Below are 25,014 nucleotides of genomic sequence, written 5' to 3'. Positions count from 1 at the left end.
GGGAGTGCTGCACTGTCAGAGACGCCATCTTTCACATGAAACATTAAACTGAGGTGGACACAAAAGATCCTATGGCACCATTTCAAAGAGGAACGGGGATGTTCTCCTCAATTAACATCACAAAAAAAAGTCATATCACATTGTTGCCTGTGGAAGCTTGCTGTGCTCTAATTGGCCACTGCGTTTCCTACATTACACCAGTACTATGCTTCAAATGTACTTCATTGGCTGTGACAGTCTTCGGGATATCCTGTGGTTGTGAAAGATACTATATAAATGCAACTTTTTTTTTGCATTGCATCCTGATGAAAGGTCATCGACCTGCAATGTTAACTCTGTTTGTCTCTCTACAGAAGCTGCCAGGCCTGCTGAGTATTTCCAGCATTTTCTGTTTTCATTTCAGTTTTCCAAGATCTGCCTACGTCATTGCATTCTGTGAATGCTGAGAGAAGGGGCAAGTCATAGAATAAAGAAGTCTGCGAGGTTACCCTTGCTTTCTTTTTTATTATTCGTTCATGGGATTCAGGTGTCGCTGGCTACACCAGCATTTATTGCCATGGTATAGCTGATGGATGGCAAGAGCTGTCGGTCACCAGGTATGTTTAAATTTGTGCTGCTTGGGTTCAAAAGATGAAGTGGGGGAACAACCAGGGTGAGAGATTATAATAAAAGCAAAAAACTGCAGGTGCTGGAAATCCAAAACAAAAATAAAAATACCTGGAAAAACTCAGCAAGTCTGACAGCATCTGCGGAGAGGAATACAGTTATCGTTTCGATTCCATATGACTCTTCAACAAAACTAAGGAAAAATAGAAAAGAGGTGAAATATAAGCTGGTTTAAGGGAGGGTGGGACAGGTAGAGCTAGACAGGTAGAACATTATAATGTTTTTTTCTGGGGAAAAATAAGGGGCTTCCTAAGAACACATTGAGGCAGTGGTTAAGCAAATCAACAGTTGCAGAGAAATGATGAGTCAAGAGCCAACAGAAGTTATGATTATAGACAATTCAGGATCATGGATGGATGGTGAAACATTAGGGACAGGCCATTCAGCCCATCAAACCTGCTACCCATTCAATGAGATCATAGCTGATCTGGGTGAAATGTTCTCGGGGGTAGGCAGGAATGTGAGGTTGAGGTTACAATCAGATCATGCAGAGCAGGTTTGAAGGGCTGAGTGGCCTACTCCTGCTCCTAGTTTGTATGTTCACATATATGTTCGTATGCACGTCAACTCCATTTGCTCCATTTCCCACATTCAGGTACCATGCCCAAAGAGGGCATTGGCTACCATAGACTTCCACTGGATTGGTCTGTGATCATGTTTGGTAAAGTACTGCAATCGTTTGCTGTTGCCTTCTGCTGACCAGGAAACTCTCCTACTCTTACCGCCTGCCATCGGGCATATTGGAAGGATTTACAGGCTGATAATCAACCTGTTGGTCACATTATGAACACACCTTCCATGGCCATCAAGTCCTGAAGTGGGACTTGAATCCAGAGCTTCTGGCCAAGAGGTATGGATGTTACCCTCTGTCACAAGATCTCCTTTGTTCGGTACCCTTGCCTAACAAAAATTTAACAATCTCAATCTTGAAAGCTTTAACTGGTGCTGCATACACAGCCTTTTGGGATTGAGAGCTCCAGGTTTTTACCACCCTTTGCATGAAAACATGCTACCTGATCTCACTCCTGAATGGTCCAGCTCTAATTTTGAGATTATGTTCCTTTGTGAGATTGGAAGTGGGTAAGTGGATGTGGGTGCTAAGGGAGAAGAGCAAGTGTTCAAAGATAGCCTTGTGTCATGGACAATTTTAAGGTGTCACCTTTTATTGTCCATGATCATTTATATTTGTGCATGAGTGTGAGTGTTTCCTTACCCTTGGAGTGAGTGAGTCAATTTTAAATGACCCAGCAACAAACCTTGTTTATTTAAAAGGGGAAAAGGGTTAGTTTTTTTTCCACACCCTTGCCTTGAAGGCTACTAAAGAAAAATCTCACTCACTCTGCCATTCACACTCACTTTCTCACACACACACTCAGAATTAGATGAAGGTAAAAACAATTCTTATAAAAATGGAATGAATCTCAAGTCTGTTTCGACACAGGCCTGTTATTTCATAGTCTAGTTGTCCCATTGCCTGAAGTGAAGGCTTTGAAATTGCAGAGATGTCTCAACAGTTGTGATGGCTCCCACAGTCGTTCTGCAGGAGGTTGGTTTTCTTAGGTAAGCTTGAAAATGGAACCAGGTAGTGGGGCGGGCAGGGTGGGGCAGCAGGGAGAAGGCTCTTTATTTCTTGTTCAAGGAGCTGCGGTGTGGCCCTTCTGTTAGCCTAGCTCATTGCAGCAGATCGATGGCTGATGAAGTTCTACCATGGAGTTTGCTACATTTTTAATAGGGAGTAAAGATGGCCACTGTATCATGTGACCCTGTAACAAATGCCAAGTCATCTTCCAAATAATTTTATTTGATTTTAATCACAGTCTGAATCCTCCTCCCACCTACTGTGCTAGCTTTTCATGCCTTAAAGTTTCTCATCAGTCAATGTCTTTGTTTATGAAGGGAAATCATCAAAGTCAATGGCATCTATTTACATTTGCTGAGCACTCATTGAATTCTAAATGTCTTTCATGCCTGGGAATGCATCCTTATGTTTCCTCATGAGTTAAAAGACAATAGTTGAAATCCACAAGAGTCAATTTTGACTTATAGTCCATTTTTAAAAATATAACCTTTAAAATACCATTTTCACAATTTATAATACTGTCATGACACTTGTCAGTGATAAAGGCTACAGCTATGGGAAGTCCAAAATCAATGGCGTGGCCAAGAATAACAGTAGAGGAGTTTATATCAAAGGTGAGACTGAGGGAAGACGAGGGTGACGTTGAGCTGAAGATGTGAATCACAGAGGATGAGCAACTTCTTAGAACTGGGAGTGAGGGGAAGGGGAAAGGAGGGCTTCTCAGAGAGATGTCATGTGGCTTGGGGCAGGGTAAAGAGAAGAAGTTTAAATGAAAGACAAGAGCGATGGAAGAACATAAGATGCTTGCAGGAGGACAAAATATCAGATGTGTTGTGGTGGTGAATGAGTCACATGTTAAAGGATGATTTAGAGGTGAGAGCCCCATATAAACAAAGTGTTTTTGCAAACTTTCATTTCAGAATAAAGCTTCCATTTTAGAATGAGGCTTTCAATGTAAATACTGTAGCTTAATTAGTCAGCTAAAGATCGAAACCTTGTTTAGTCAATTGTAGCATTTTGAGTAAAGGAGGAAACCCGGTATTCTTTCTGCTGGGCTTGGGAAGTATTCTCGAAGCAGGCAAGACGTAAGGGACTGATGGAATGTGCAAAGTTCACTTATCCATGTCTCTCATGTTCTGAAAGATGTTAATCTGGTCATTTATATTTATAATAATAGATGCTTAGTCAAATTTATGACGGCAATCTAACCATGGTGGCAGAATGACTAGGAAGGTCTGAGAAGAGTTAAGTGTATGTTTGCTGGCTCCATGTTCTGATGTCAGTTGTATGTATCTTTGATGTACTGTTTGAGTGGTAGCAGGCATTAATTGTAGAGGTCAGAGGTAGAAGAGTGTGAGCTAGATTTTGTATGCTGTATCTATACTGCAATTATGAAGTGCGATGTACCTGAGCAAAAATATTGGATTGTGAGCTATGGTGTCTCAATAAAGACCTGATCTTTGTTACATTGTTACAACTGAGTGCTTGTATACTCTGATGTTTAACGTTTTCCAACTGCTTTCAAGATGGTGGTGCCATCCTCTACAATAGCAATTTTTAAAAGTTATTCATGGGATGAGGGCGTCGCTGGCTGGGCCAGCATTTATTGCCCATTCCTAACTGCCCTTGAGAACTGAATGGCTTACTAGGCCATTTCAGAGTCAACCACATTGCTGTGGGTCTGGAGTCAAATGAAGGCCAGACCAGGTAATGACAGCAGATTTCCTTCCCTAAAGGACACTAGTAAACCAGATGGGTTTTTATGATAATGGTTTCATGATCATCATCAGACTTTTTAATTCCAGAATTTGTATTGAATTCAAATTTCACCACTGGCCGAGGTGGGATTTGAAGCTGGGTCCTCTGGATATCTGGAGTACTAGTCCAGTGATAATACTATACCACAACCACAACCACCCACCCACTCCTGACCAATTTTTAAAACTATCAACTATGCTGATTTCAGCTGGCACTTTAACATTTGTGCCATGGTACATCTATCTATCTCTATCATTTTCTACATATGCACCTTGCAGAGTCAGTTTGGCTTTGTAACTACACCACAAGTGAAGTGCTGTCAAATAAAATAAATTGGCTCCATTCCCAATTTTCTGTGCCAGTCCAAGAATTTACTATCAGCAAGAATTGGGTGTAAAAGTTAATCACAAATTTTTACAACTGCTTGACTTTTACAATCAGAAATGGATAGCAAAACTTACTCTGGAATAGATTTGAAAGCTCACCTCAGGGCTGCTAATGCAAAATAAAATGTTAGTATTGATCTCGTTGGTTCTTAGTCATTTCTAATAACACCAGAGTGAAGAGAAAAATCAATGTGAAATAACTAGTGCAGCGGCAACACAAGGAACAGCTGTTGTTGTTATGTCATTAAGATAGCAGCAATAGCCATACGCATTGTTAACTCATCATTTGTGTGTCGAGTCATTACCATTAGTGATGCCATATTATGAACATTTAACACTTCTTTTCCTCTCTGATGTTTTAATAGGAAAACCTTAACTCACTTATTTGAACTGTTTAATGGTGGTAGTGGTGATCTGACTAAGGGCAGTTCCACTGCCTATTTCTCTGTGCCTCTTGGTTTTTGCGCTGTCTTCTTCAGTTGTTCATAGAGGCCTCTCTGCCTGAAGGCAGGTCTGACCTCCAGCACCACGATCTCCACCACAGGTAGAACAAGGGGACAGGTCCTGCATGCACCCCAGCCAGAATGGGGATCAAACTCCATACAGTTTGCACTGATCAGAGGCTGCTAAGGACAGATTTAGTGGAACTTTTTCCAAATTGTTTCAATAAAATGAATAGGGAAAGATGATTTCATCTGGCTAGGGAATTTAGTGATGACTAAAAGAACAAGGAGATAGCCTAGGAGAATTTAGCTAAAGGGTTGAGAGGAGTGGTTGATTTAAAGGCAATTCCACCCTTTAAGAGCAAGATGAATAAATATATGAAGCGGAGGAACATGCAAGGAAATGGGTAGGATGCAGGGCAGTGCGATTAGTTTGGGAGTTCTGTAGTAAACAGCTGGAGCACCAACCCCTGGAGATACATCAACACTTTCCAGAGGTCCACAAAATAACATGAAGCGCATTGGGGAGGGGGGAATGGAGCTTGCCCGCCACATATGTGCAGTGCAGAGAGGGTTGACTGTCTCACCCAGGGCACAGTACAAGGATAGACTGAATCTGCATTGAGAAGCAGAAACACCAAAGGGAGTTCCAGGATTTTGACCCAGCAATGATGAAGGAACGGCGATATATTTCCAAGTCAGGATGGTGAGTGGCTTGGAGTGGAACTTGCAGGTGGTGGTATTCCCATGAATCTGCTGCTCTTGCCCTTCTAGGTGGTCAAGGTCGCAGGTTTGGAAAGTGCTGTCGAGGGAGCCTTGGTGAGTTGCTGCAGTGCATCTTGTAGACGGTACACACTGCTGCCACTGTGTGTCAGTGGTGGAGGGAGTGAGTGTTTAAGGTGGTGGATTGGGTGCCAATGAAGCGGGTATGTATGTCAATCTGTAAAGCATTATTAAACGCTCCTCACATGCAGCACTCTCATATTATGAGTATTATATAGTATTATAATTTAGGTGAACGGCATGTGATTAGTGATCATTTGAAATGGGGTCCTTCAAACAAAAAGCTTGGAGAATTATTATGCTGTGGGAGCATCAGTTCATGAAGAGGTACTGTTAATATATTGTGATCATTAGGATGTGAAATTTCCTGTGATTCTTGACTAGGAAAGTTGAGGGAAACCACCTTTGCAAGTTATCGCTAAAGTGTCAAAGATACTATTATGGTACCTCCTGCATTTTGAACTCCAGTACTGTCAGGCTTGAGATTTTACTGGTGCAACTCATTCCAAATTGCCACTGGAGAGGTTAGTGACATCCACCTCAGGACGTCCAAAAACACGTTACAGCCAACGAATTACAGTTGAAGTGTAGTTACTATCGTAAGGCTGGAAATGCAGCAGCCAATCTGCACACACAACAAACTCCCACAAACAGCAATGTGATAATGACCAGATCATCAGTTCTTTATGTGATGTTGATTAGGGGATAAATGTTGACCAGGACACCGGGGACAACTCCCCTCCACTTCTTTGAATTAGTCCCATGGGATCCTTTACTACCAACTAAGAAAACAAACAGGGCCCAAGTTTAACATCCCAACCCTTAACACTTCACAATTGGAGGCCAACCAAGAGGTTTTGCACTCAGCGTCTGGAGTGGGACTGAAAACCCTCAACCTGTTGATTCAGAGGTGAGGGGGCTAACCACTGAGCCACAAATGACACTTGCATCCGTGGCTTTCAGTAACTGAAATGTGTAAGTCATCTGCAACTATCAAAATAGATAGCAGTCACATGACCTCCGTTTTAAGGCAACCAATTGTGTCAGGATTATTGGATTTCTTTTATATTCTTTCATGGGATGTGGGTGTCGCTGGCTAGGCCAGAATTTATTGCCATCCCTAATTGCCCTTGAGAAAGTAGAATACAACAAAGGTGTCTAGGAGACTGAAGCTTTTTGGCTCAGACTTATATCATGACAGCTTGGAAGCACAAATAGAATGAGATGTAAGCAGCCACAGGATCATTACCAAACACACAAACAGGCAGCTTGAAACAGCAATGCAAAGGCCTAAAGAGATTAAGAAATTCCTTACAATACAGCCCTGCCAGAATCATTATTGCCGCAAGTGCAAGAAATATAAGAGGCTGAGGAACAGGGCAGGTGGAGAAGGAAGATTCTTCCTTTACTTCGCAACCAAGAGCAGAGGAAGTAAAGATGAGAGCCAGAAGGCAAACCTGCTGAGGTGGCTTTTTTAGGAAGCAGGAGGCATACATGGAGACAAAGTATGGGTTATCGCCGGCCAGTAATATTATTGCTACCTCATTGTGCATAGAAATTCACTCATTTTTACCAGTTAAAGCTATTTTGTGTCAGGAACCAAATAAATAAAAGATCTGCCATTGCATAATGAGAGCCAACGTGAATGAATATGTATATATTGAAATGGTGGTGTGTTCATACATGAATTAAGAATTTTGTAAATGACACTTACAAGCATTGTATAAGGCCTGGACACTGCAGCAAGACCTGGACAACATTCAGACTTGGCCAAATAAGTGGCAAGTAGCATTCATGCAACACAAGTGACAGGCAATGACCATCTCCAACAAGAGATAATCTAACCATCTCAACAGCATTACCATCAACAAATCCCCAATCATTAACATCCTGGGGTTACCATTGACCAGAAACTTAACTGGACTAACCATATGACTACCGTGGCTATGAGAACAGGTCAGCGGTGGGAATTCTGCAGCAAGTAATTCACCTCCTAAGTCCCCAGAGCCTGTCCACCATATACAAGGCACAAGTCAGGAGTGTGATGGGATAGTCCCCAATTGCCTGGATGAGTGCATCTCCAGCAACACTCAAGAAGCTTAACACCATCCAGGACAAAGCAGCCTGCTTGATTGGCACCCCATCCACAAACGTTCACTCCCTCCACCAACAACAAACTGTGGCAGCAGTGTGTACCATCTATAAGATGCACTGCGGGAGTTCACCAAGGCTCCTTAAACAGCACATTCCAAACCCATGACCGCTACCATCCAGAAGGACAAGGGCAACAGACACATGGGAACACCTCCACCTGGAATGTCCCCTTCAAGTCACTCACCATCCTGATTTGGAAATATATTGTCGTTCCTTCACTGTCGCTGGGTCAAAATCCTGGAACTCCCTCCCTAACAGCACTGTGGGTGTACCTACCCCACATGGAACTGCAGCGGTTCAAGAAGGTGACTCACCATCACCTTCTCAAAGACAATTAGGTATGGGCAATAAATGCTGGCCTGGCCAATGATGCCCACATCCCAAAAATATATATTTTTAAAAGAGCTATCATTGTTTATAAACAATGAGTTACACTTTATTTTTTGCATTGTTCATCAAAAATCTTATCATGGTGGCATTGTGTAATAACAGCAGCATGGTAATATAAAGACATGTGACTCCATGTCACATTAATTTCCTGACACATGATATTATAATACTGTGAGATTGTCATGTCGAACGCAATGGTATTAGTTCTTTCTTCTGAAAGCCTTTATCATCTGCCGATACCATATGATTTGAAATTAACAAGCAATGGGTTGTCAGGGGTTTTAAAATGGAAATAATGAGTCTATTGTTTGTCTGATATGTAAAGCCAGCAGATGGATACCCGGAATGAAAAATAAGATTTTGATGAAGTTAATGTGACCCTTCAAGGCCCCATAATGTCCTTATCAGAAGGCATGGCTTATAAAAAGGGTGGACACAATGGTGAACATTGTTTTTCTCCAAAATGGACGTTTGAACATGTTTTATGAACTGTATGTTACAGACAAACAGTTCAACAGCCAGAAAAATAAGCCTGAGTAACTTGTGCACAAGTTTTCAATGATCGGCACCCACATTCTATATTAGGACTACACTTGCTCTGGATTTCAGCACAGTCATAAAGTGTCAATAGATAAACTCCCAACCAATGTTCCCCCTAAGCTACATAGCAACCTGGAAGTCACCAGGCAGGCCAAGCATAAGTTGGCCCATTTGAAACAGCCAGATGGCTAAACTGAACTTGGAAGGATAAAAGCAAAGCTCTGTGCTCATTCCACACCATCAGATCTGAATTTCAGTATTGTACAATATAGATTAGCACTTTATCCATGGAGCTCAGTGGTGGGGAAACTATTGGAAGCAATTCTGAAGGACAGAATTAATTTACACTTGGAGAGGCAGGGATTAATCAAGGACAGTCAGCATGGATTTGTTAAAGGGAGGTCATGTCTGACCAATTTGATTGAATTTTTCAAAGAGGTGACCAGGTGTGCAGATGAGGGCAATGGATTTGACGTAGTCTACTTGGACTTCAGCAAGTCTTTTGATAAAGTCCCGCATGGGAGACTGATAACGAAGGTAAGAGCCCATGGAATCCAAGGCAATTTGGTAAATTGGAACCAGAATTGGCTGAGTGGCGGGAAGCAGAGGGTGATGGTCGAGGGGTGTTTTTGTGACTGGATGCCTGTGTCCAGTGGGGTTCCACAGGGATCAGTGTTGGGTCCCTTGCTATTTGTGGTATATATAAACGATTTAGACTTGAATGTAGGAGAGTTGATCAGTAAGTTCACAGATGACGTGAAAATTGGTGGGGTGGTAAATAGTGAGGATAGCCTTAACTTACAGGAGGATATAGATGGGCTGATCAGAGGGGCTGATGAGTGGCAAATGGAATTTAATCTGGATAAGTGAGAGGTGATGCAGGACAAACAAGGCACAGGAATACACAATGTATGGTAGGACCCTGGGAAGTATTGAGGATCAGACAGACCATGGTGTGCATGTCCACCGGTCCCTTAAGGTAGCAGGACAGGTAGATAAGGTGGTTAAGAAGGCATATGGGATACTTGCTTTTATTAGCCAAGGCATAGAATATAAGAGCGGGGAGGTTATGCTGGAACTGTATAAAATGCAGGTTAGGCCACAGCTAGAGCATTGCATTCAGTTCTGACATCTGCATTATAGGAAGGATGTGATTGTACTAAAGAGAGTGCAGAGGAGATTTACCAGGATGTTGCCTGGGCTGGAGAGTTTTAGTTATGAGGAGAGATTGGATAGAGTGGGGTTATTTTCCCTGGAGCAGAGGAGATTGAGGGGGGACATGATTGAGGTGTATAAAATTATGAGGGGCATAGATAGGGTAGACAGGAAGGAACTTTTCTTCTTGGTGGAGGGATCAATAACCAGGGGGCAAAGATTTAAGGTAAGGGGTAGGAGGCTTAGAGGGGATATGGGGAAGAATTTTTTCACCCAGAGGGTGGTGGGAATCTGGAACTCATTGCCTGAGAGGGTGGTAGAGGCAGATACCCTCAAAACTTTTAAGAAGTATTTGGATGTGCAATTGCGATGCCATGGCATACAAGGCTATGGGCCTAGTGCTGGAAAACTGGATTAGAATAGTTAGGTCCTTGTTTGACCAGCGCAGACGTGATGGGCCAAAGGGCCTTTTTCTGTGCTGTAAACCTCTACGACTCTATAATGTACTTTGATGCATCCAAAGACTTTTCCACCTTCACAATGCTGTTCATTGCCTTGACAACCAGCCAGATGTTACAAGTGACAACCTGGCAAACATGTTATTTCATGGTCACTTAAAACAAAACCCTCTTATCATTTACTGTATTAAAAACTTTTATATAACTTATGAGACAGCATTTCATTATGGCCTGTGAAGTTGGCAACACCTCTTGAACTTACCCGTCATACAGTTCCCGACTCCAAACTATAGTTCCCCAATATTCAGGACATCTCTTCTGTTGGGGAGGCGATGGCGTAGTGGTATTATCACTGGACTGGTAATCTTGAGACCCAGACCCAGGGTAATGCTCCCAGGGACCCAGGTCTGAAACCCACCATAGCAGATGGTGGAATTTGAATTAAGTAGAAATCTGGAATTAAAAGTCTAATGATGACTGCTGCTGTTTGTCATCAAAACCCATCTGGTTCACTAATGCCTTTTAGGGAAGAAAATCTTTGCCTGGTCTGCCAACATAGGACTCCAGATCCACAGTCAATGACTCTTAAATGCTCCCTAAACAAGGGCAATTAGGGATGGGTAATAAATGCTGACCTAACCAGTAACACCCATACCCACATCCCACGAATGTATTTCAAAAATCTGTAATTCAAGCTGCCTTCCAAAACCGGCCAGATTCCACTGAAATTGGGGAAGGTCTTAAAAGCTCACTTCCCCAACAGTGCCAGCAACGTGGGACATCATCGTGCGTGCTCCCGACCAATCCCCTTATCCTGTGCCGCTGAAAATTGCCAGCACTGGGAATGGGGCTGGGAATCCCAAAACTGGATCCTGGCCACCATTTTTAAAGCCCGTCCAACACATTTGCTTCCCTCTTCAGGATGGGAAAATCCAGCCCAAGTCTGAGAACAAAAGTGATAACTGACAGTCTGAGGGAGTGCTGCACTGTCAGAGGTGCAGTCTGTCAGGCGGGAGGTCAAACTGAGGCCCTGCCTGCCCTCTCAGGTGACATAAAAGATCCCATGTCACTATGTCAAAGAACAGCAGTAGTGTCCTTCCAGGTGTCCTGGCCAAAATTCATCTCTTAATCAACATCACAAAAACAGATTCTCTGGTCATTATCACATCGTCGTTTGTGGGAGCTTTCTGTGCATTCATTGTCTGCTGCATTTCCTACATTGCAACAGTGACAGTACCTCATTGGCTGTGAGCGCTTTTGGATGCCAGGTGGTTGTGAAAGCTGCTATATAAATGCAAGTGTTTCTTTTTAAATCAACACTCACTAGACTTTCCTATTTAAATTCATAATGAACTTAACTAGATATAATTGGAGAGCTGTTGTAATTAAATAACAGGACAGCATGACTAGTACCACAGGACGGCTTCAATGCTCTAAATTTTTATTTGTCTTTTTAGGATGTTAGGGATTTATATATTTTGAAGAAGGAACTGATATAGATTAAGCCTTTCAACATAATATAGACTTTCAATGTAAGGGTTGAATTTAAAATATAACATAAACCATGTCAAAAGGACTCATTTTAACAATAAATCTTATACCATTCCTAAAAGAAAGCACTTTGGGATGACAGCAAGGTACAAAACATGTCAAGGTCATGTGACTTCAGATAGCAGATCACCTCAGAAATTGACAGAATTATTGACAAAATCTTGTTACCATCATGGGCAGACACATGGGAAATAGAGAGGTAGCAGAGGAGGTGCAAGATGGAGATTGATCATTCCATTTGTTTTCTCATGCCTATCTCCTGCATGCAGATGGCTAACAAAGCAGCATAGTGCAAGGACATGGATACATAGAGAGTGAAGACAGCAACATTTCGGGCTTAAGGACAGGATTCAGGGAAGCCTTTAAACCTTTATACTTTAAGTATTGGCAGTCGGGCTTGTGTTCAGGGCGGGCTGGGTATGCAGGGGAGGGGGTCCGGTTAGGCAATAACCCTGGTCTCATTTACATTCTGGACTCTCAGCTGGGTCCAGTGACTGGTATAAGGCAGGAGGTCATCACCCACCAATGACCTACGAGGACCCACTTTTTTTAATCTTGCATCACCCCCTGCTGTGCCACTGGGATTAAAATTCAACATTAGCAGAGATCAAAATGGAGGGTAATTGCACTGGGTGCCCATCATACAACCCCACTTCCTCTTCACAGACTGTGTGTTTCCAGAATATCATCTCTGGGGGAAGTTTAGCAGAAATTCTCTCTGCCGCTCCCAGGGACAGAATTTTACAGCCCCATCACGGCCATAAAATGCGACAAGCTCTTCCAAACTCCACTGACTTCAGCGGGACGGTAAAATCCCGCCAGCATAAAATTCCGCCCCAGATTTCCTTCTCAACATGGTGGGTTGGAGTTCACTCCCCTTTCCGGTTACCAAACCTGGAAATTCCTACTCTTTGCTCCAACAGATCTACGCCTCTCTGAACATGGTAAACTCCCTCCAGCACGCCCACCGATTTTCAGCTGAGGGTGTGGCACGTTGGTCCGCTTCCTCATTGCCAAGCTCCAGTGAACTCAATGTCAAGATGAGAGCTGGTATTTCTGCTCTCAAAACAAGTCCCAGTTTTGAGCTCACCAGAAGGGGAATGTGAGATTTCTGCTAATATTTCAATGGGGGTGAGGCAACGGGCCAATTCTGCTGAGGCTCAGGGTACTAGTAACCAGAATCTCAGCAAAAGTAGGGAATGTATGAAAGAAAAAGTTGGTTCAGTTATGGCCCAGGGGAGGTTCGAGTGGGTCTCCTGTTTCTGAAATATTACGCGGGGGATTAACTGCAGTTCCTATTGTAGTTGGAGCTGGTACATGGTCACAGTTTTAAAATATGCAGTACACAGAGCCCAAGAATTTTTCAATGCACCTCCACCTTCAATGTTGTGACCCACACATCTACGTTACTACTCGACAGATTAGTATTAGACCGTATTTGCAACATGCCTACCTCGCACACTTCCTGGTGATCTGGCTTGGTCCTCGTTAGTTCTTGTTTTGCTATAGATATCCTGTAGGGTTCTTTGGTTTTGCCACAGTTGGTGACAACAGACAAATCTTGGATGTTTGACTGGCAGCTGCTGTTTGGGGACTTCCTCGGACTATTTAGGAGACTGGAACTTTTGCTTCTTTTGTCCAACTTGTCCCCGTTGCTTTGGCCTGGAATTCCAAAATCCCTCAGGGCTTTCCTGTAACAACACACAAGATACAGTAATTACTTTAATTTTATACCAATTTCTACACAAAAATCTAGGATTTGTCATTGGCACATTAAGCTCTGTATATTTAATGTGTGTCTAGATTGAATAGCTAACTCCAGAGGCTTGAGCATTAGGATCTAGGCTGATACTCCAGTGCAGTACTGAGGGAGTGCAGCTGCTGCTGGAGGTGCCACCTTTTGGGTGAGGCATTAAACCGACGCCCTGTCTGCCCTCTCAGGTGGGCATTAAAGATCTCATGGCGGTATTTCGAATAAAAGCAAAGCTGTTTTTCCCGGTGCCCTGGCCAATATTTATCCCTCAATCAACATCATTTTTTAAAAAAAGGTTCTATGGTCATTATCATGTCGCTGTTTGTGGGAGCTTGTTGTGTGCAAATTAGCTACCACAATAGTGTTGTAATAGCTTTCCTATTACAACAATGACTGCACTTCAAAAAGTATTTCATTGGCTGTTAAATGCTTTGGGATGTTGTGAGGTCGTAAAAGGCTAAATAGTTTTTCATATAACATTCGGTGCAATTAAATATCAGAAGTATTACATGTCACACTGCACAGCAATGTTTTATTTGATTTTACACCATACATCGCTTTATCTTTGCTGTGATACTATTCTAACATTGATAAATCCTCTAGTGTAATGCTCATCCAGCAGACCCGAGTTGTATTACTGGCCACATCACAATTTTTCCAATCAAAAGAGAGCTCTATACACAGCTCCAGGGCTCCATGCCTAGTGTTGTAAGAGACTGGAGTGATGGTGCTCCCTGTTATGTATTCACCTGTTTGCTGTATACCTTAGGTGTCCGATTTATCTCACAGCAATGCAGAGATGACACCTGTTCTAAATCTACAGCAGGTTTACTTCCAGTACTTACAAATATCTCAGCAATGACAGGATTTCTAAACATATGGTCTCAGCCCAGATTCTGGAATGTTCTGTGTAATGTCAGTTTATTTAAGCCCTCTAGCTCCACCTGCTGGCTTAAGAATTCAAGCACAGAGAACATATAGATCAATGAACAGGCTAATACAACCAAACAGAGATCAATTAAATCATTGAATGCTACACTCACTGGGCAGAATCTCCCCAGATTTGCACTAACTGCAGTAATGGTGACTTTTCATGCTGTATCATCCCAAACACAACACATTAATTAGGCATTCCCGGGAAACACCCCGTTTCCATGGCAGGTGAGCTCTCATTCACCTGCCACGCCATCACCTCGCCACTTCCTCAGGCCAGGCGCTATATTTAAAGTCCAGCCACATGCACACCTCTCAGTGCTTCCAGCCCACGCTTGCTGCACGGAAGACAGAATGACCCCGAAAGGCAAAAAGATTGCATGCCCCAGATTTAGTGATGTATCCCTTGAGCACCTTTTGGATGCCGTGGAGACCCGCCGTGATGTCTTCTACGCACTATCTGACCACAGGAGGGGCAGCAGCATCACCAATCCAGCATGGGAGGCAATGATCAGTGCCAATGCCCTGCAAAAGAGGACAGCCACCCAGTGCCACTACAGGATGAATGGTCTCATCTGCTCCGCCAAGGTCAGTGACTCTTCTCATCACTCTCAACTCACAGGCACATCACACATCCACAGGGATGTCAAACCTCAGGGGACAACATCATTAACCCTCACATCTCCATCAGGCTCATCCTCTGGAGCTCGAGTCCTCATCCCGTCCGTGGCTCCGCTCACCACACAAACATTCCGTGCAGTGCCCTGTGTCCTGCTCACACTCTCTCCATATGTTTTCATGCAGGAGAAGCTGGTTCACATCAGCAGGTAGAGGTCCCAGACCATGGATGGAGTGGGCCACATTAGACCCCTCACTCAGGAGCGTGCCATCGATCTGAGGATGTGGACCCTGCTTATGGCAACATGTGAGGATCCTGCACCACATCATCCCTCTCTCAACACAACTGTGAGTGTTCTTTCTCTCCTGTGTTTGTCTCTGCTGCCATGTACTAATTATCTCTACTTTGGTTCACAGGGAGCTCTGCCAAGCAACCGTCACCCTCAGCCAGCCAGTCCCTAATCTCCATTCAGGTCCTCACCTCCAGCCAACAGGACATCTCCTCCATTGAAGAGCTGGAAATAAGCAGCCTGGAAGACACGTCACAGCGCTTACCCACACCCTCCACCAGCGCAGAGATACACACCTCGGTAAAACCTAGATCTAGAGCAGGCTTGGGTTCACAATCTGGTGGTCACCACATGGACACATGTCCACAGCAGCAAGAGGCAGGTTCTGCTCAGTTCCCTGGCACATGGAGGACTGCTGGACATGAGGCATCTGTGAGGTCTGAGTTGGATGACGAGCCTCTGGTTTCGGCCTTCCAACTCACCCTGGAGAATCAGCAGAAGGTGGGGGAACATCACGCAGAGCTGTTGGAAGCCCTCAACAAAGTGGCATGTGAGTCAGAGGAGTGTGTACACCTGCTCACTGATGAAGTGGTGCCTACTTGTGCTTGTATGGAGGTCCCATGGGGAGCTTGGTGGATGCCACGGAGACTCTGGTTCAGCAGAATGCGGACTTGTGTGCAGACCTGCACTCCATTGCGGGAGCCATGGCTGAGTTCCTGCAGTGACAATGCGTTTGGGAAACGGGGCACCTCGACATCCCCCCATGTGCTCCTTCCTCTCAACGTATCAAACTGGGTTCCTCGGGCACCCGAAGGGAGGAGGAGCGGCAGCTGGACACCCCTGCGTCATCCACTCGAGAATCTCCGAGGCTGTGCACTCCCTCCAAGTCCACTCTGCCTGTGAGCCCCTCAAACTTGTCCTCTGTCACCGTAGAGGGAGCAGCCGGCTGATGAGTGATTCTGGAGGGAGAAGTGTGTGTGTGGCAGGGCCTTTCAGAGCCTCGTGCTCTCCCATCCAATGTCCTGAGCATGTTGGATGTTGCCTGCTGTGATTCGCTTTCAGTTGTTCATCTGAGCCGACCTGCATCTCCACCCACCCACTGATCACACTCCCATGCAGCACCTGATCTCACCCACCACGACTCTCATTTCACTTTCCATTTAAACAGCATGGTGCTTATTTGGTTTATGTTCACTCTCCTGTCCTTTACCTCCCCCGGTCACCCATTTCCTTTCCCCTGTCACAGTTGAACCACACCCCACCAACCCCCCAATCCCCACCTCCCAGCATCACCTTCCGCCTCCCCTCCGTCACCTACCAGCCACAACCCTTTTTCTTCGGGGATGTCCAGGTGAACGTGCACGTTCCTTTCCTTCCCAAAGATCCCACCCCCATCCACATTAACCTCCCCAACTCTTCCTTCCCACCCCCAGAGTCTGTGTCTGCCTCCGAGATCCCACCGACCACCCTCGCTGTTCCTTCCACAACTACCATCGAACCCTCACCCTCCCACCCTACTGCCTCACTCTGCCCTCGGATATTCTCACCATTCCCTCATACCACGCCCACCCTCAGTTTGCTCCCCAGAATGCAGTCATGGATCCATCAGACCACTCCCTTGCAAGTTCACCTGGAAATGCCCCACTCCAGACCCCTTCATCCCCGGAACCCCTTGCCTCCCGAACCCCTTCCCCATTGGAACCCTTTCCCCCGATTAGTCCTCCCAACCCCCCAGACTCCCCCCGCACTTAGTCCCACACCCTTCCTGACTCCCTCAGACATCCTTACTTCTTCTGCCACTCTTAGCCTTTCCCCCACTCCCAACTGCTTCCTCTAGCCATATCTCTTCCTCCAGCCTTACTCCTGCCCCCTTCCTGACTCCTTCTTCCACCCTTACTCCCTCCCCTCTCTGCACTCCTTCCCCCTCCAAACTCCTTCCCTTACACCTACCTCCCCAGCTGCCATCTTCTCCATTAACCCCTCCTCCCTGTACTCCCGCCCCCCTCAACCTCAACCCCCAAAACCTTCACTCCAACTCCCCCAACCTCACCCTCCCGACACCTTCATTCCCCCCTCTCCCAACCTCACCACCCCCCCCAACACCTCTTCCTCGCCCAGTTGATCCTAGACCCTCCTCTCCACCTTTTGACCATCATCCGTTGTGAACATCAACAGTCACTTTCCAACATCTGTGAGCTGCTTCATGGCAGAGCCATGTCCATGAGAATCCACCCAGCATGTCATGGACCTTCCTCCCGTGTGCCGTTGGTGTTGGGCTCCAGCATCTTCTGCTCCTTGGATGTCCACAATGTGACCAAGGCCCTGGTGGTAAATCCCGACTTCCGCACATCACAGTTGTCAAGACGTGTTCTGCACTGGCATGTTTTCCCGCCGATGTGGGCGGATGATCCAGAGTCGGGGGGTGGGGTTGGGGGGATGAGTACTGCGGGCTGGCCTGATAATGATATGCTGATGTATTACAATGAGGTTCCCGACATCCGAGGATGGGAAACATGGCCCCCCATCGACAGGCTCAGTGGACGACCACAAACTGGTTTCACGAGGTCATGAAACTGATTTTTGGCCTTCTCGCCATATTGTCCGCTCACACCGCTGAACATGCTCGATGCCAGCGGGCACGGATGATTCTGCCCACTGTCTTCTGACATGAACAAAAAGCCGTTCTAAGTGTGGAAAGTTCTCAGGCTTTCCTACAGACTCCAGGGGGTGTAAATTAGTATGGGTTTAGCTTTACCGTGCCCAGGATCCAGTCTGGTAGCTTAAGTCCCAAATTATATAACCACTTTCAGTTGACATCTGAAATTACTCTATAGGCATAGAGCCTAACATTATTCATGGCTTTTGTATGTTTTAATTATAACTGGAATTGAATGTGTAACTGAGTTACGTGTGTTGACATCAATTCAAAGTATTAGGTTTCATATTTTTTAAACAGGTCCCTTGCAGGCTAGGGGATGGGGATTTCCCAGTCTTGGATTGATGGCAGTACTCTCATCTTTGAGTCAAGGCTACAGTTTCAAGTCTCACACCAGAGACTTAATCTAGGCTGATACCCCAGTGTCATACTGAGGGATATCTGCACTGTCGAGGGTGTTGTCCTTTGGATGAGACATTAAACCGAGAACCCAGACCTAAAGATCCCATGGAACTATTTAAAGCAGAGCTGTCTGGTGTCCTAACCGACATTTAGCAGATTCCTTGTCCAACATACAGTGCAGGAAAAACAGAAATTTCTTCCAATTAAGTATAGGGAAAGCTAAAGCCATTGGCTGGGATTTTATAGTCCCGGTGTGGTGGAGCCTGTCACAGGAGATGTGGCGGACCAGCCAAAATTCCATCAACTTTCTGCGGGACCGCACAATCCTGGCGGTGGGTGGGGCTGGAAAATCCCGCCCATTTTCTTCAGCCCCATCGCAAAGTCCACTCTCTTGCCATCAACTCCATCTCAGTTGCTTGAGGCTGGACTAGACTGCTCACAACCTCCGTGTTGTATCTGACCCAAGGTACGCTTCCAATCACATATCATCACTGAGATCACCTGCATAACATCACTTGGCTTCACCCCTGCCTCATCTGCAGCCGTTACCCTCATTCATGCTTTTGTTACCTTCGGAATTGGCTATTCTCACACACTTCTGGATGCTCACCCACATTCTATCCTCCATGAACTTAAGTCCATCCAAAATTCTCCTGCCCACCTCCTAACTGAAGGCTCATTCACCCATCATCCTTGCACTCACTAGTCTACATTTGTTCCTGCTGAAACAATGCCTTTCTTGATTTCAAATCCCTTCATGGCCTCACCTCTTCCCTTCCAGCCCCACAACCTTCTGAGGTCTCTAATTCTGGCCTCTTGAGCATCCTGATTTTAATCACTCCCTAAATCTGGAAATTCCCTCCCTACACCTTGCCACCTGTCTCACCTCTTTTAAAGCCTCCTTAGGACCTACCTCTTTAGTTATGTGGCTTGTTTATTTTTTTTTATTCATTCATCACTGGCTTGGTCAGCATTTATTGCCAATCTCTAATTACCCTTGAGAACTGAGTGACTTGTTAGGTATTTCAGAGGTAATGTGGGTCTGGAGTTGCATGTAGGCCAGACCAGGTAAGGACTGCAGATTTCCTTCCCTAAGGGGCATTAGTGAGCCAGATGGGTTTTTACAATAATGGTTTCTTGGCTTCCAGATTTTTTTTTTACCATGTGCCATGGTGGGATTTGAACCCAGGTCCCCAAATTACTAGTCTAATGACTATGCCACTGCCTCCCCCCATCCCCCACTTTGTATTAAAGGCACTATTTAAATATACATTGTTGTTTTTGTTCAACCCAGAGCACTAAATAAAAGTCTGCCTGATCAATAATTTCTTTGCAACCTTGCTGCCAGTAAATTGGTGACGTGTTTCCCTTCCACTACAATAGTCATCACAGTTCAAAAGTATTTGATGAGCAGGAAGCACTTTGGGACATCCTGAGGTTGTAAAAGGCATTATAGAAATTTCTGGCTCTCTCAGCCTTTCTTTCCATTAGTTACAAAGCCTTAATGAAGCATATCCATTCGGACTGAAGAAAACGAGGCCAGTGCTTATTTTGTTCATGCAATACAACTGAAGCTGTGCTGCTGACGTAAATGAAGGAGACGTAAGGAGGTAGCAGCTGGCGTCCACCTCACTCGGTCGACGAGAGCTTAGCAACGTCATAAAAGGGAACATTGAGACATTTTCCATCGTCAGTAAGCTCATTCATCACTCTCATGAACAGTCAGAAGCAACTTTCCCCAGTTTATTTCCGGAACGTGATAAACGGTGTTCTGCTAATGGCAAACCATGGCTTCAAAACCTGCGGGAATTAAAATTCAACCCTGTTCATGTGGCATTGATTTAATACAGCTCATTAGGAGAGTAAACACTGAAGCCAACAAGAGCGAAAGAGTGTGAAGAGGCTCGGCATGGTAGACATTGAGAAGGCATTTCTATATTCACTGTGTCTCCTGCCAATGCAATATGGCCACGCAAGATGGCCTCCGATGCCCCTCCACGAATGTCCAGAAATCTAATAACATCACTGCTAGAGCCTACAGCCTGGAACTCAGAGTGGCAGAAGGGGGACAAATGAGGAGAGCAATATAGTCTAACACTCACAGCAACCTACAATCCCCTTACATTTCTGGAATATTGACACAGAGTTTAGAAGTACTGCGACTGTCCCATCTGCAAATCCTTCCCTTCTAACCCCCTGTGAAAGGAGTTTCCAAAGTCCATCACTGTCAGGATAGAAATTCATAAGAGACAAACAGATCTCTTGGTTTGGATTTGCTGTGTGTAAATTCTCCCCTCCTGAGCCCCCTGTAAAAGGAGTTTCCAAAATCCATCACTGTGACTCCAGGGTATAAATTCACAACACACTCTCCTCCTGCTGCCAGGGACAATGATGAACGCGAATGAGTCCTCCTGCACATTGCCTCCTAAAAAGATGGCAGCTGCGCGTGTCTCCTGCTGTACATTGCCCCTTTAAAGATGCCGCTAACCTTGCTCTAACATCAGCATATAACTGTGCGTGCAGGCGTTGGCAGCAAACTCAGCCTTTTATATTTGGAGGGAAGGCCAAAACTAGAGGTAATAAATGTAGGATAGTCACGAATAAATCCAATCAGGAATTCAGGAGAAATTTCCTTACCCAGAGAGTGGTGAGAATGTGGAACTCATGACCACAGGGAATAATGGAGGTGAATAAAATAGGGGCTTTTAAAGAGAAGTTAGATAAACACTATGAGGGATAAAGGAACAGAGGATGTTTTGATAGTGTTAGTTAAAGAGCAATGGGAAGAGGCTCATCTGGAGCATAAACGCTGGTTCTGATCAGCTGGGTCGAATAGCCTGTTTCTGTGCCGCAGACTCAATCCAATCTTATTTGTATAAATGGAGGATTTGACGGACTAGGCAACAAAAACCATAGAATGACGATCATATTAACAAAAATCAAAATCAAACTGGACTCTAAAGGCCCAATGCATCCCAACCATAACCTAAATCCATGAGGAGGAATTTTTAACTCTCTTCAGTTGGCGGAAACTGGACAGACTGGAGTCGACATGGAGAGGGTCAATTTACAGATCCATTCCCTTCCTACAGCTGATTTCAACTCTACCAGGTCTTTTCTGGACAGCCATAGAACCCACCTGAATCAGACAGGAGCCTCACACCTTCAGACAAATTGGAATCCTTTTTATGTAGGACCGCCATTGACATTTTTACTGCTGACTGGTTGAGACAGTGTATATATTGCGATGGGACAGGCTGAATGGACCAAAGGCTCTTTTACTATTCATTGCTGTTGGTAAATTCTTTAGCTGGCTAAGAACGTTCGCATGAAGGTAGGACGCTGTCATTCTGGCAGAATTTGCTCCTGATCTAATCACTCTTCACCAAATTGCAATTGGTGTCATCGTCGTCATCATCTTTCCATCTGTGTAAGGTGATGGACATGCAGCAAATCAGATCCATTGGGGAGTAGCTTTATGTGGTGCACTTTTGCTGATGGCTGAAAAGACCTACCAATCCGCGAGAGTCAGGATGTGCCACAAGTGCCGCATGTGAAGTGATTACCCAATGTCTTTGGGGGTTGTTGTTTTTGCTGTTAGTGCCTGTTGTCAAGCTGCTATGGCCACTGATCGTCAAAGTGACATATGTTGGCCCACAGGTGATGTCGCTATTTTCCTCTGTCATCAGTTAGTGTCTCTCGGGTGTGAGAATTGATACTTAGGGAAATTTGGGTTTCCTATTAGTCTTCTGGATCCAGCTACCTTGCCACAAAGAAAATCCCAGGGTATGCAACTGTCTTCCATCCTGCGAACATGCCTGAGCCAGTGAAGTCGCCTCTGCGTGAAGAATGCCTTTGAGAGGATTGAAAATTAGGGCCATTGCATGAGGGGAATCTTGAGTGTGAAAATGAATATTCTCACAATTTATGGACAATGTACCACACACAAGACTTCTATTTATTTTTAGATAGGTTAGATACACATGATAATCAGTTTGCACCACTACCTGATTAAGAATATGTTACTGAACGAAAATGACCAACTTCAGAATAAGAAAGTGGCCATTAAAGGCAGAATTTAATTAGGCATGTTCCAACCTTACAAGTTTGTCATTTTCCCTGATTGTTTGGACCAACACCTGTTGCTCATTATAGTCGATAAAAATGACTTTTTGTGTCTGTGTTCAGCATTCTAATTTAGTTATTAAAGCATGAATGGCTGTCACAGTTGTTAGCCTAGTTTCATACTGGGTATACAGCAAGCTGTTTTTACCTGGTAGTATCGAAATGATCAGATCAATCTTTAATCACTCCATCCAGTAACACTGTGAACTCATGCCCAATGGAGACACAACATTGCCATTGAGAGGCTGGTGGTCTTCCACAGAATCGGATTCCATAGTTTTCCATATTTGCTTCTATATTTCCTTTAGCAGAAAGCCTCATTGGTGCCAAGCACCAAACAGATACTGAAACAGACACAACAATTTCCAAATAGAATTTTCCTATCTCAAATACATTAGAAGCTTCAGCCACCAGTTGATAGGGTGGTGGGTATAGCTTCAATCATATCCTTCAAAAGGGAACTGGATAAATATGTGAAGGAGAAAAAATATTGCAGGGAAGAAGAATCTTATGAAGGTGAGGAAGAACAATGAAGGAGAAGACTTGCATTGCATCATTCACAGGACCTTGCAAATCTACAACCTCTACCACCTAGAAGGACAAGGCTGCAGACACATGGGAACACCACCTCCTGAACATTTTCTCCGAGACACACACTAACCTGACTTTAGACTATAACACTGTTCCTTCCCTAACAGCACTGTAGGTGTACCTACACCATGTGGACTGCAGTGGTTCAAGCAGATGTCTCACCACCACCTTCTCAAGGACGGCTCGGGATGTGCACAAACTTCTGGCCTTTACAGTAACTTCAGACCCTGTGAATGAATAAATTTCTAAAAAAGCTAGAGATGCAAGGGAGCAATTGCTAAGAATGCTTTTGGAGTCTTCAATCCCTTTGTCTGAAAAGTGACAAAAAGTCCCTCACTATTAATAGTTCTTGTTACTCCTTCACTGCTCCCTAAATTCCACATTAAAGAACTTTGAAAGCATTCATCAATCTCTACAACCTATTCAGTAAATTCTTTTCCCACCAAAGTGATCAATCCTATAGTACTTGCCTGAAAAGGCAGCTTACTATTACTCTGATGAGATACATCTCTCAATGCTGGGGGAAGGTGACAGTTGCTCATGGGGGTCTTTCTGGCCAGTGAATTTTGGGAGCCCAAGCTTCTGATTGTAGCCCTACAATTATTGCCAGAGCAGACTGGAGAGGTGGGTGACTCCTTGAAATCCATCGGCCATTTGCTCCATCAATCTGTCCAAGGTGAATAGCTGCATCTCCAAGTTAGACATCTGCCTCTTTAAGACAAGATTGCGACCAGGGTCTAGCATGGAAGCCATTGGACTTTCCATCACTGTGGTAAGGTGTCAGCTGTGGCTCCATGGGAACCACTCTCATCCCTGAGTCAGGAGGTTGAGCATTCAAATCTCACTCCCAAGACTGGAGTGCAGCAATCTAAGCTGATACTCTAGCACAATACTGAGGGAATGCCACACTGCTGAAGTGACATTTTCAGATGACACATTAACTAAGGACCTGTCTGCCCTCTCAGATGGATGTGAAAAACCATTTCAAGAAGAGCAGGGGAGTTATCCCTGGCTAGATGGGAATGCAAGCTGTTAGGAGGACACAAAGAGGCTGCAAAGTGATACAAACAGGGTAAGTGAGTGGATAAGATGGCAGATGGAGTATAACGTGGGGCAGTATGAGGTTATTCACGTTGGTCGTAAGAATAGAAAAGCAGATTATTTGTTCAAAGGTGTGAAACTTGTAAATGTTGATGTTCAGAGAGGCTTGGGTATGCTCGTACAAGGAACACAAAAAGTTAGCTTCAGGTACAGCAAGCAATTAGGAAAGCAAATGGTATGTTGGCCTTTATTGCATGGGAGTGAAGTACAAGAATAAAGAAGTCTTGCTACAATTGTATGGGGATTTGGTGAGACAACACCAGGGATACTGTGGGTACTTTTGGTCTCCATATTTAAAGAAGGATATACTTGCATTGGAGGCAAAACAGTGAAGGTTCACTGAGATGGAAGGGTTGCCTTATGATGACAGACTGAGTAAATTGGGTCTATATTCCCTGGAGTTTAGAAGAATGAGAGGTGATCTCAAAGAAATATTCAAGATTATGAAGGGGACCGACAGTCTCAGAACAAGGGGCCGAACATTTAGGCCTGAGATGAAGAGAAATTTCTTCACTCAAAGCATTGTGACTCTTTGGAATTCTCTACCCAGAGGGTTGTGGATGTTCCATTGTTGAGTACCTTTAAGGCCAGGATAGACAGATTTTTGGTCTCTCAAGGAATCAACGGATATGGGCAGTGGGCAGGAAAGTGGAGTTGAAACCCAGATCAGCCATGATCACAA

The 25,014-nt window shown here is 44.6% G+C and overlaps 1 protein-coding gene across 3 annotated transcripts in view; it reads right to left on the bottom strand.

Moving 5' to 3' along the window:
- Window positions 1–25,014, bottom strand: part of LOC121272372 — a 131,842-nt gene that overhangs the window by 64,211 nt on the left and 42,617 nt on the right. For all 3 annotated transcript variants that reach the window (XM_041179034.1, XM_041179020.1, XM_041179026.1), the window contains exon 6: window positions 13,317–13,554. In XM_041179034.1, the coding sequence (XP_041034968.1) occupies window positions 13,317–13,554 (238 nt within the window). The remainder of the gene's footprint in view (window positions 1–13,316; window positions 13,555–25,014) is intronic.

The sequence above is a fragment of the Carcharodon carcharias genome, chromosome 2 (genome assembly GCF_017639515.1).
Source record: "Carcharodon carcharias isolate sCarCar2 chromosome 2, sCarCar2.pri, whole genome shotgun sequence".
Taxonomy (NCBI): domain Eukaryota; kingdom Metazoa; phylum Chordata; class Chondrichthyes; order Lamniformes; family Lamnidae; genus Carcharodon; species Carcharodon carcharias.
The sequence above is the reverse complement of the archived record's forward strand: the minus strand, read 5'-3'. Positions and strand labels throughout refer to the sequence as shown.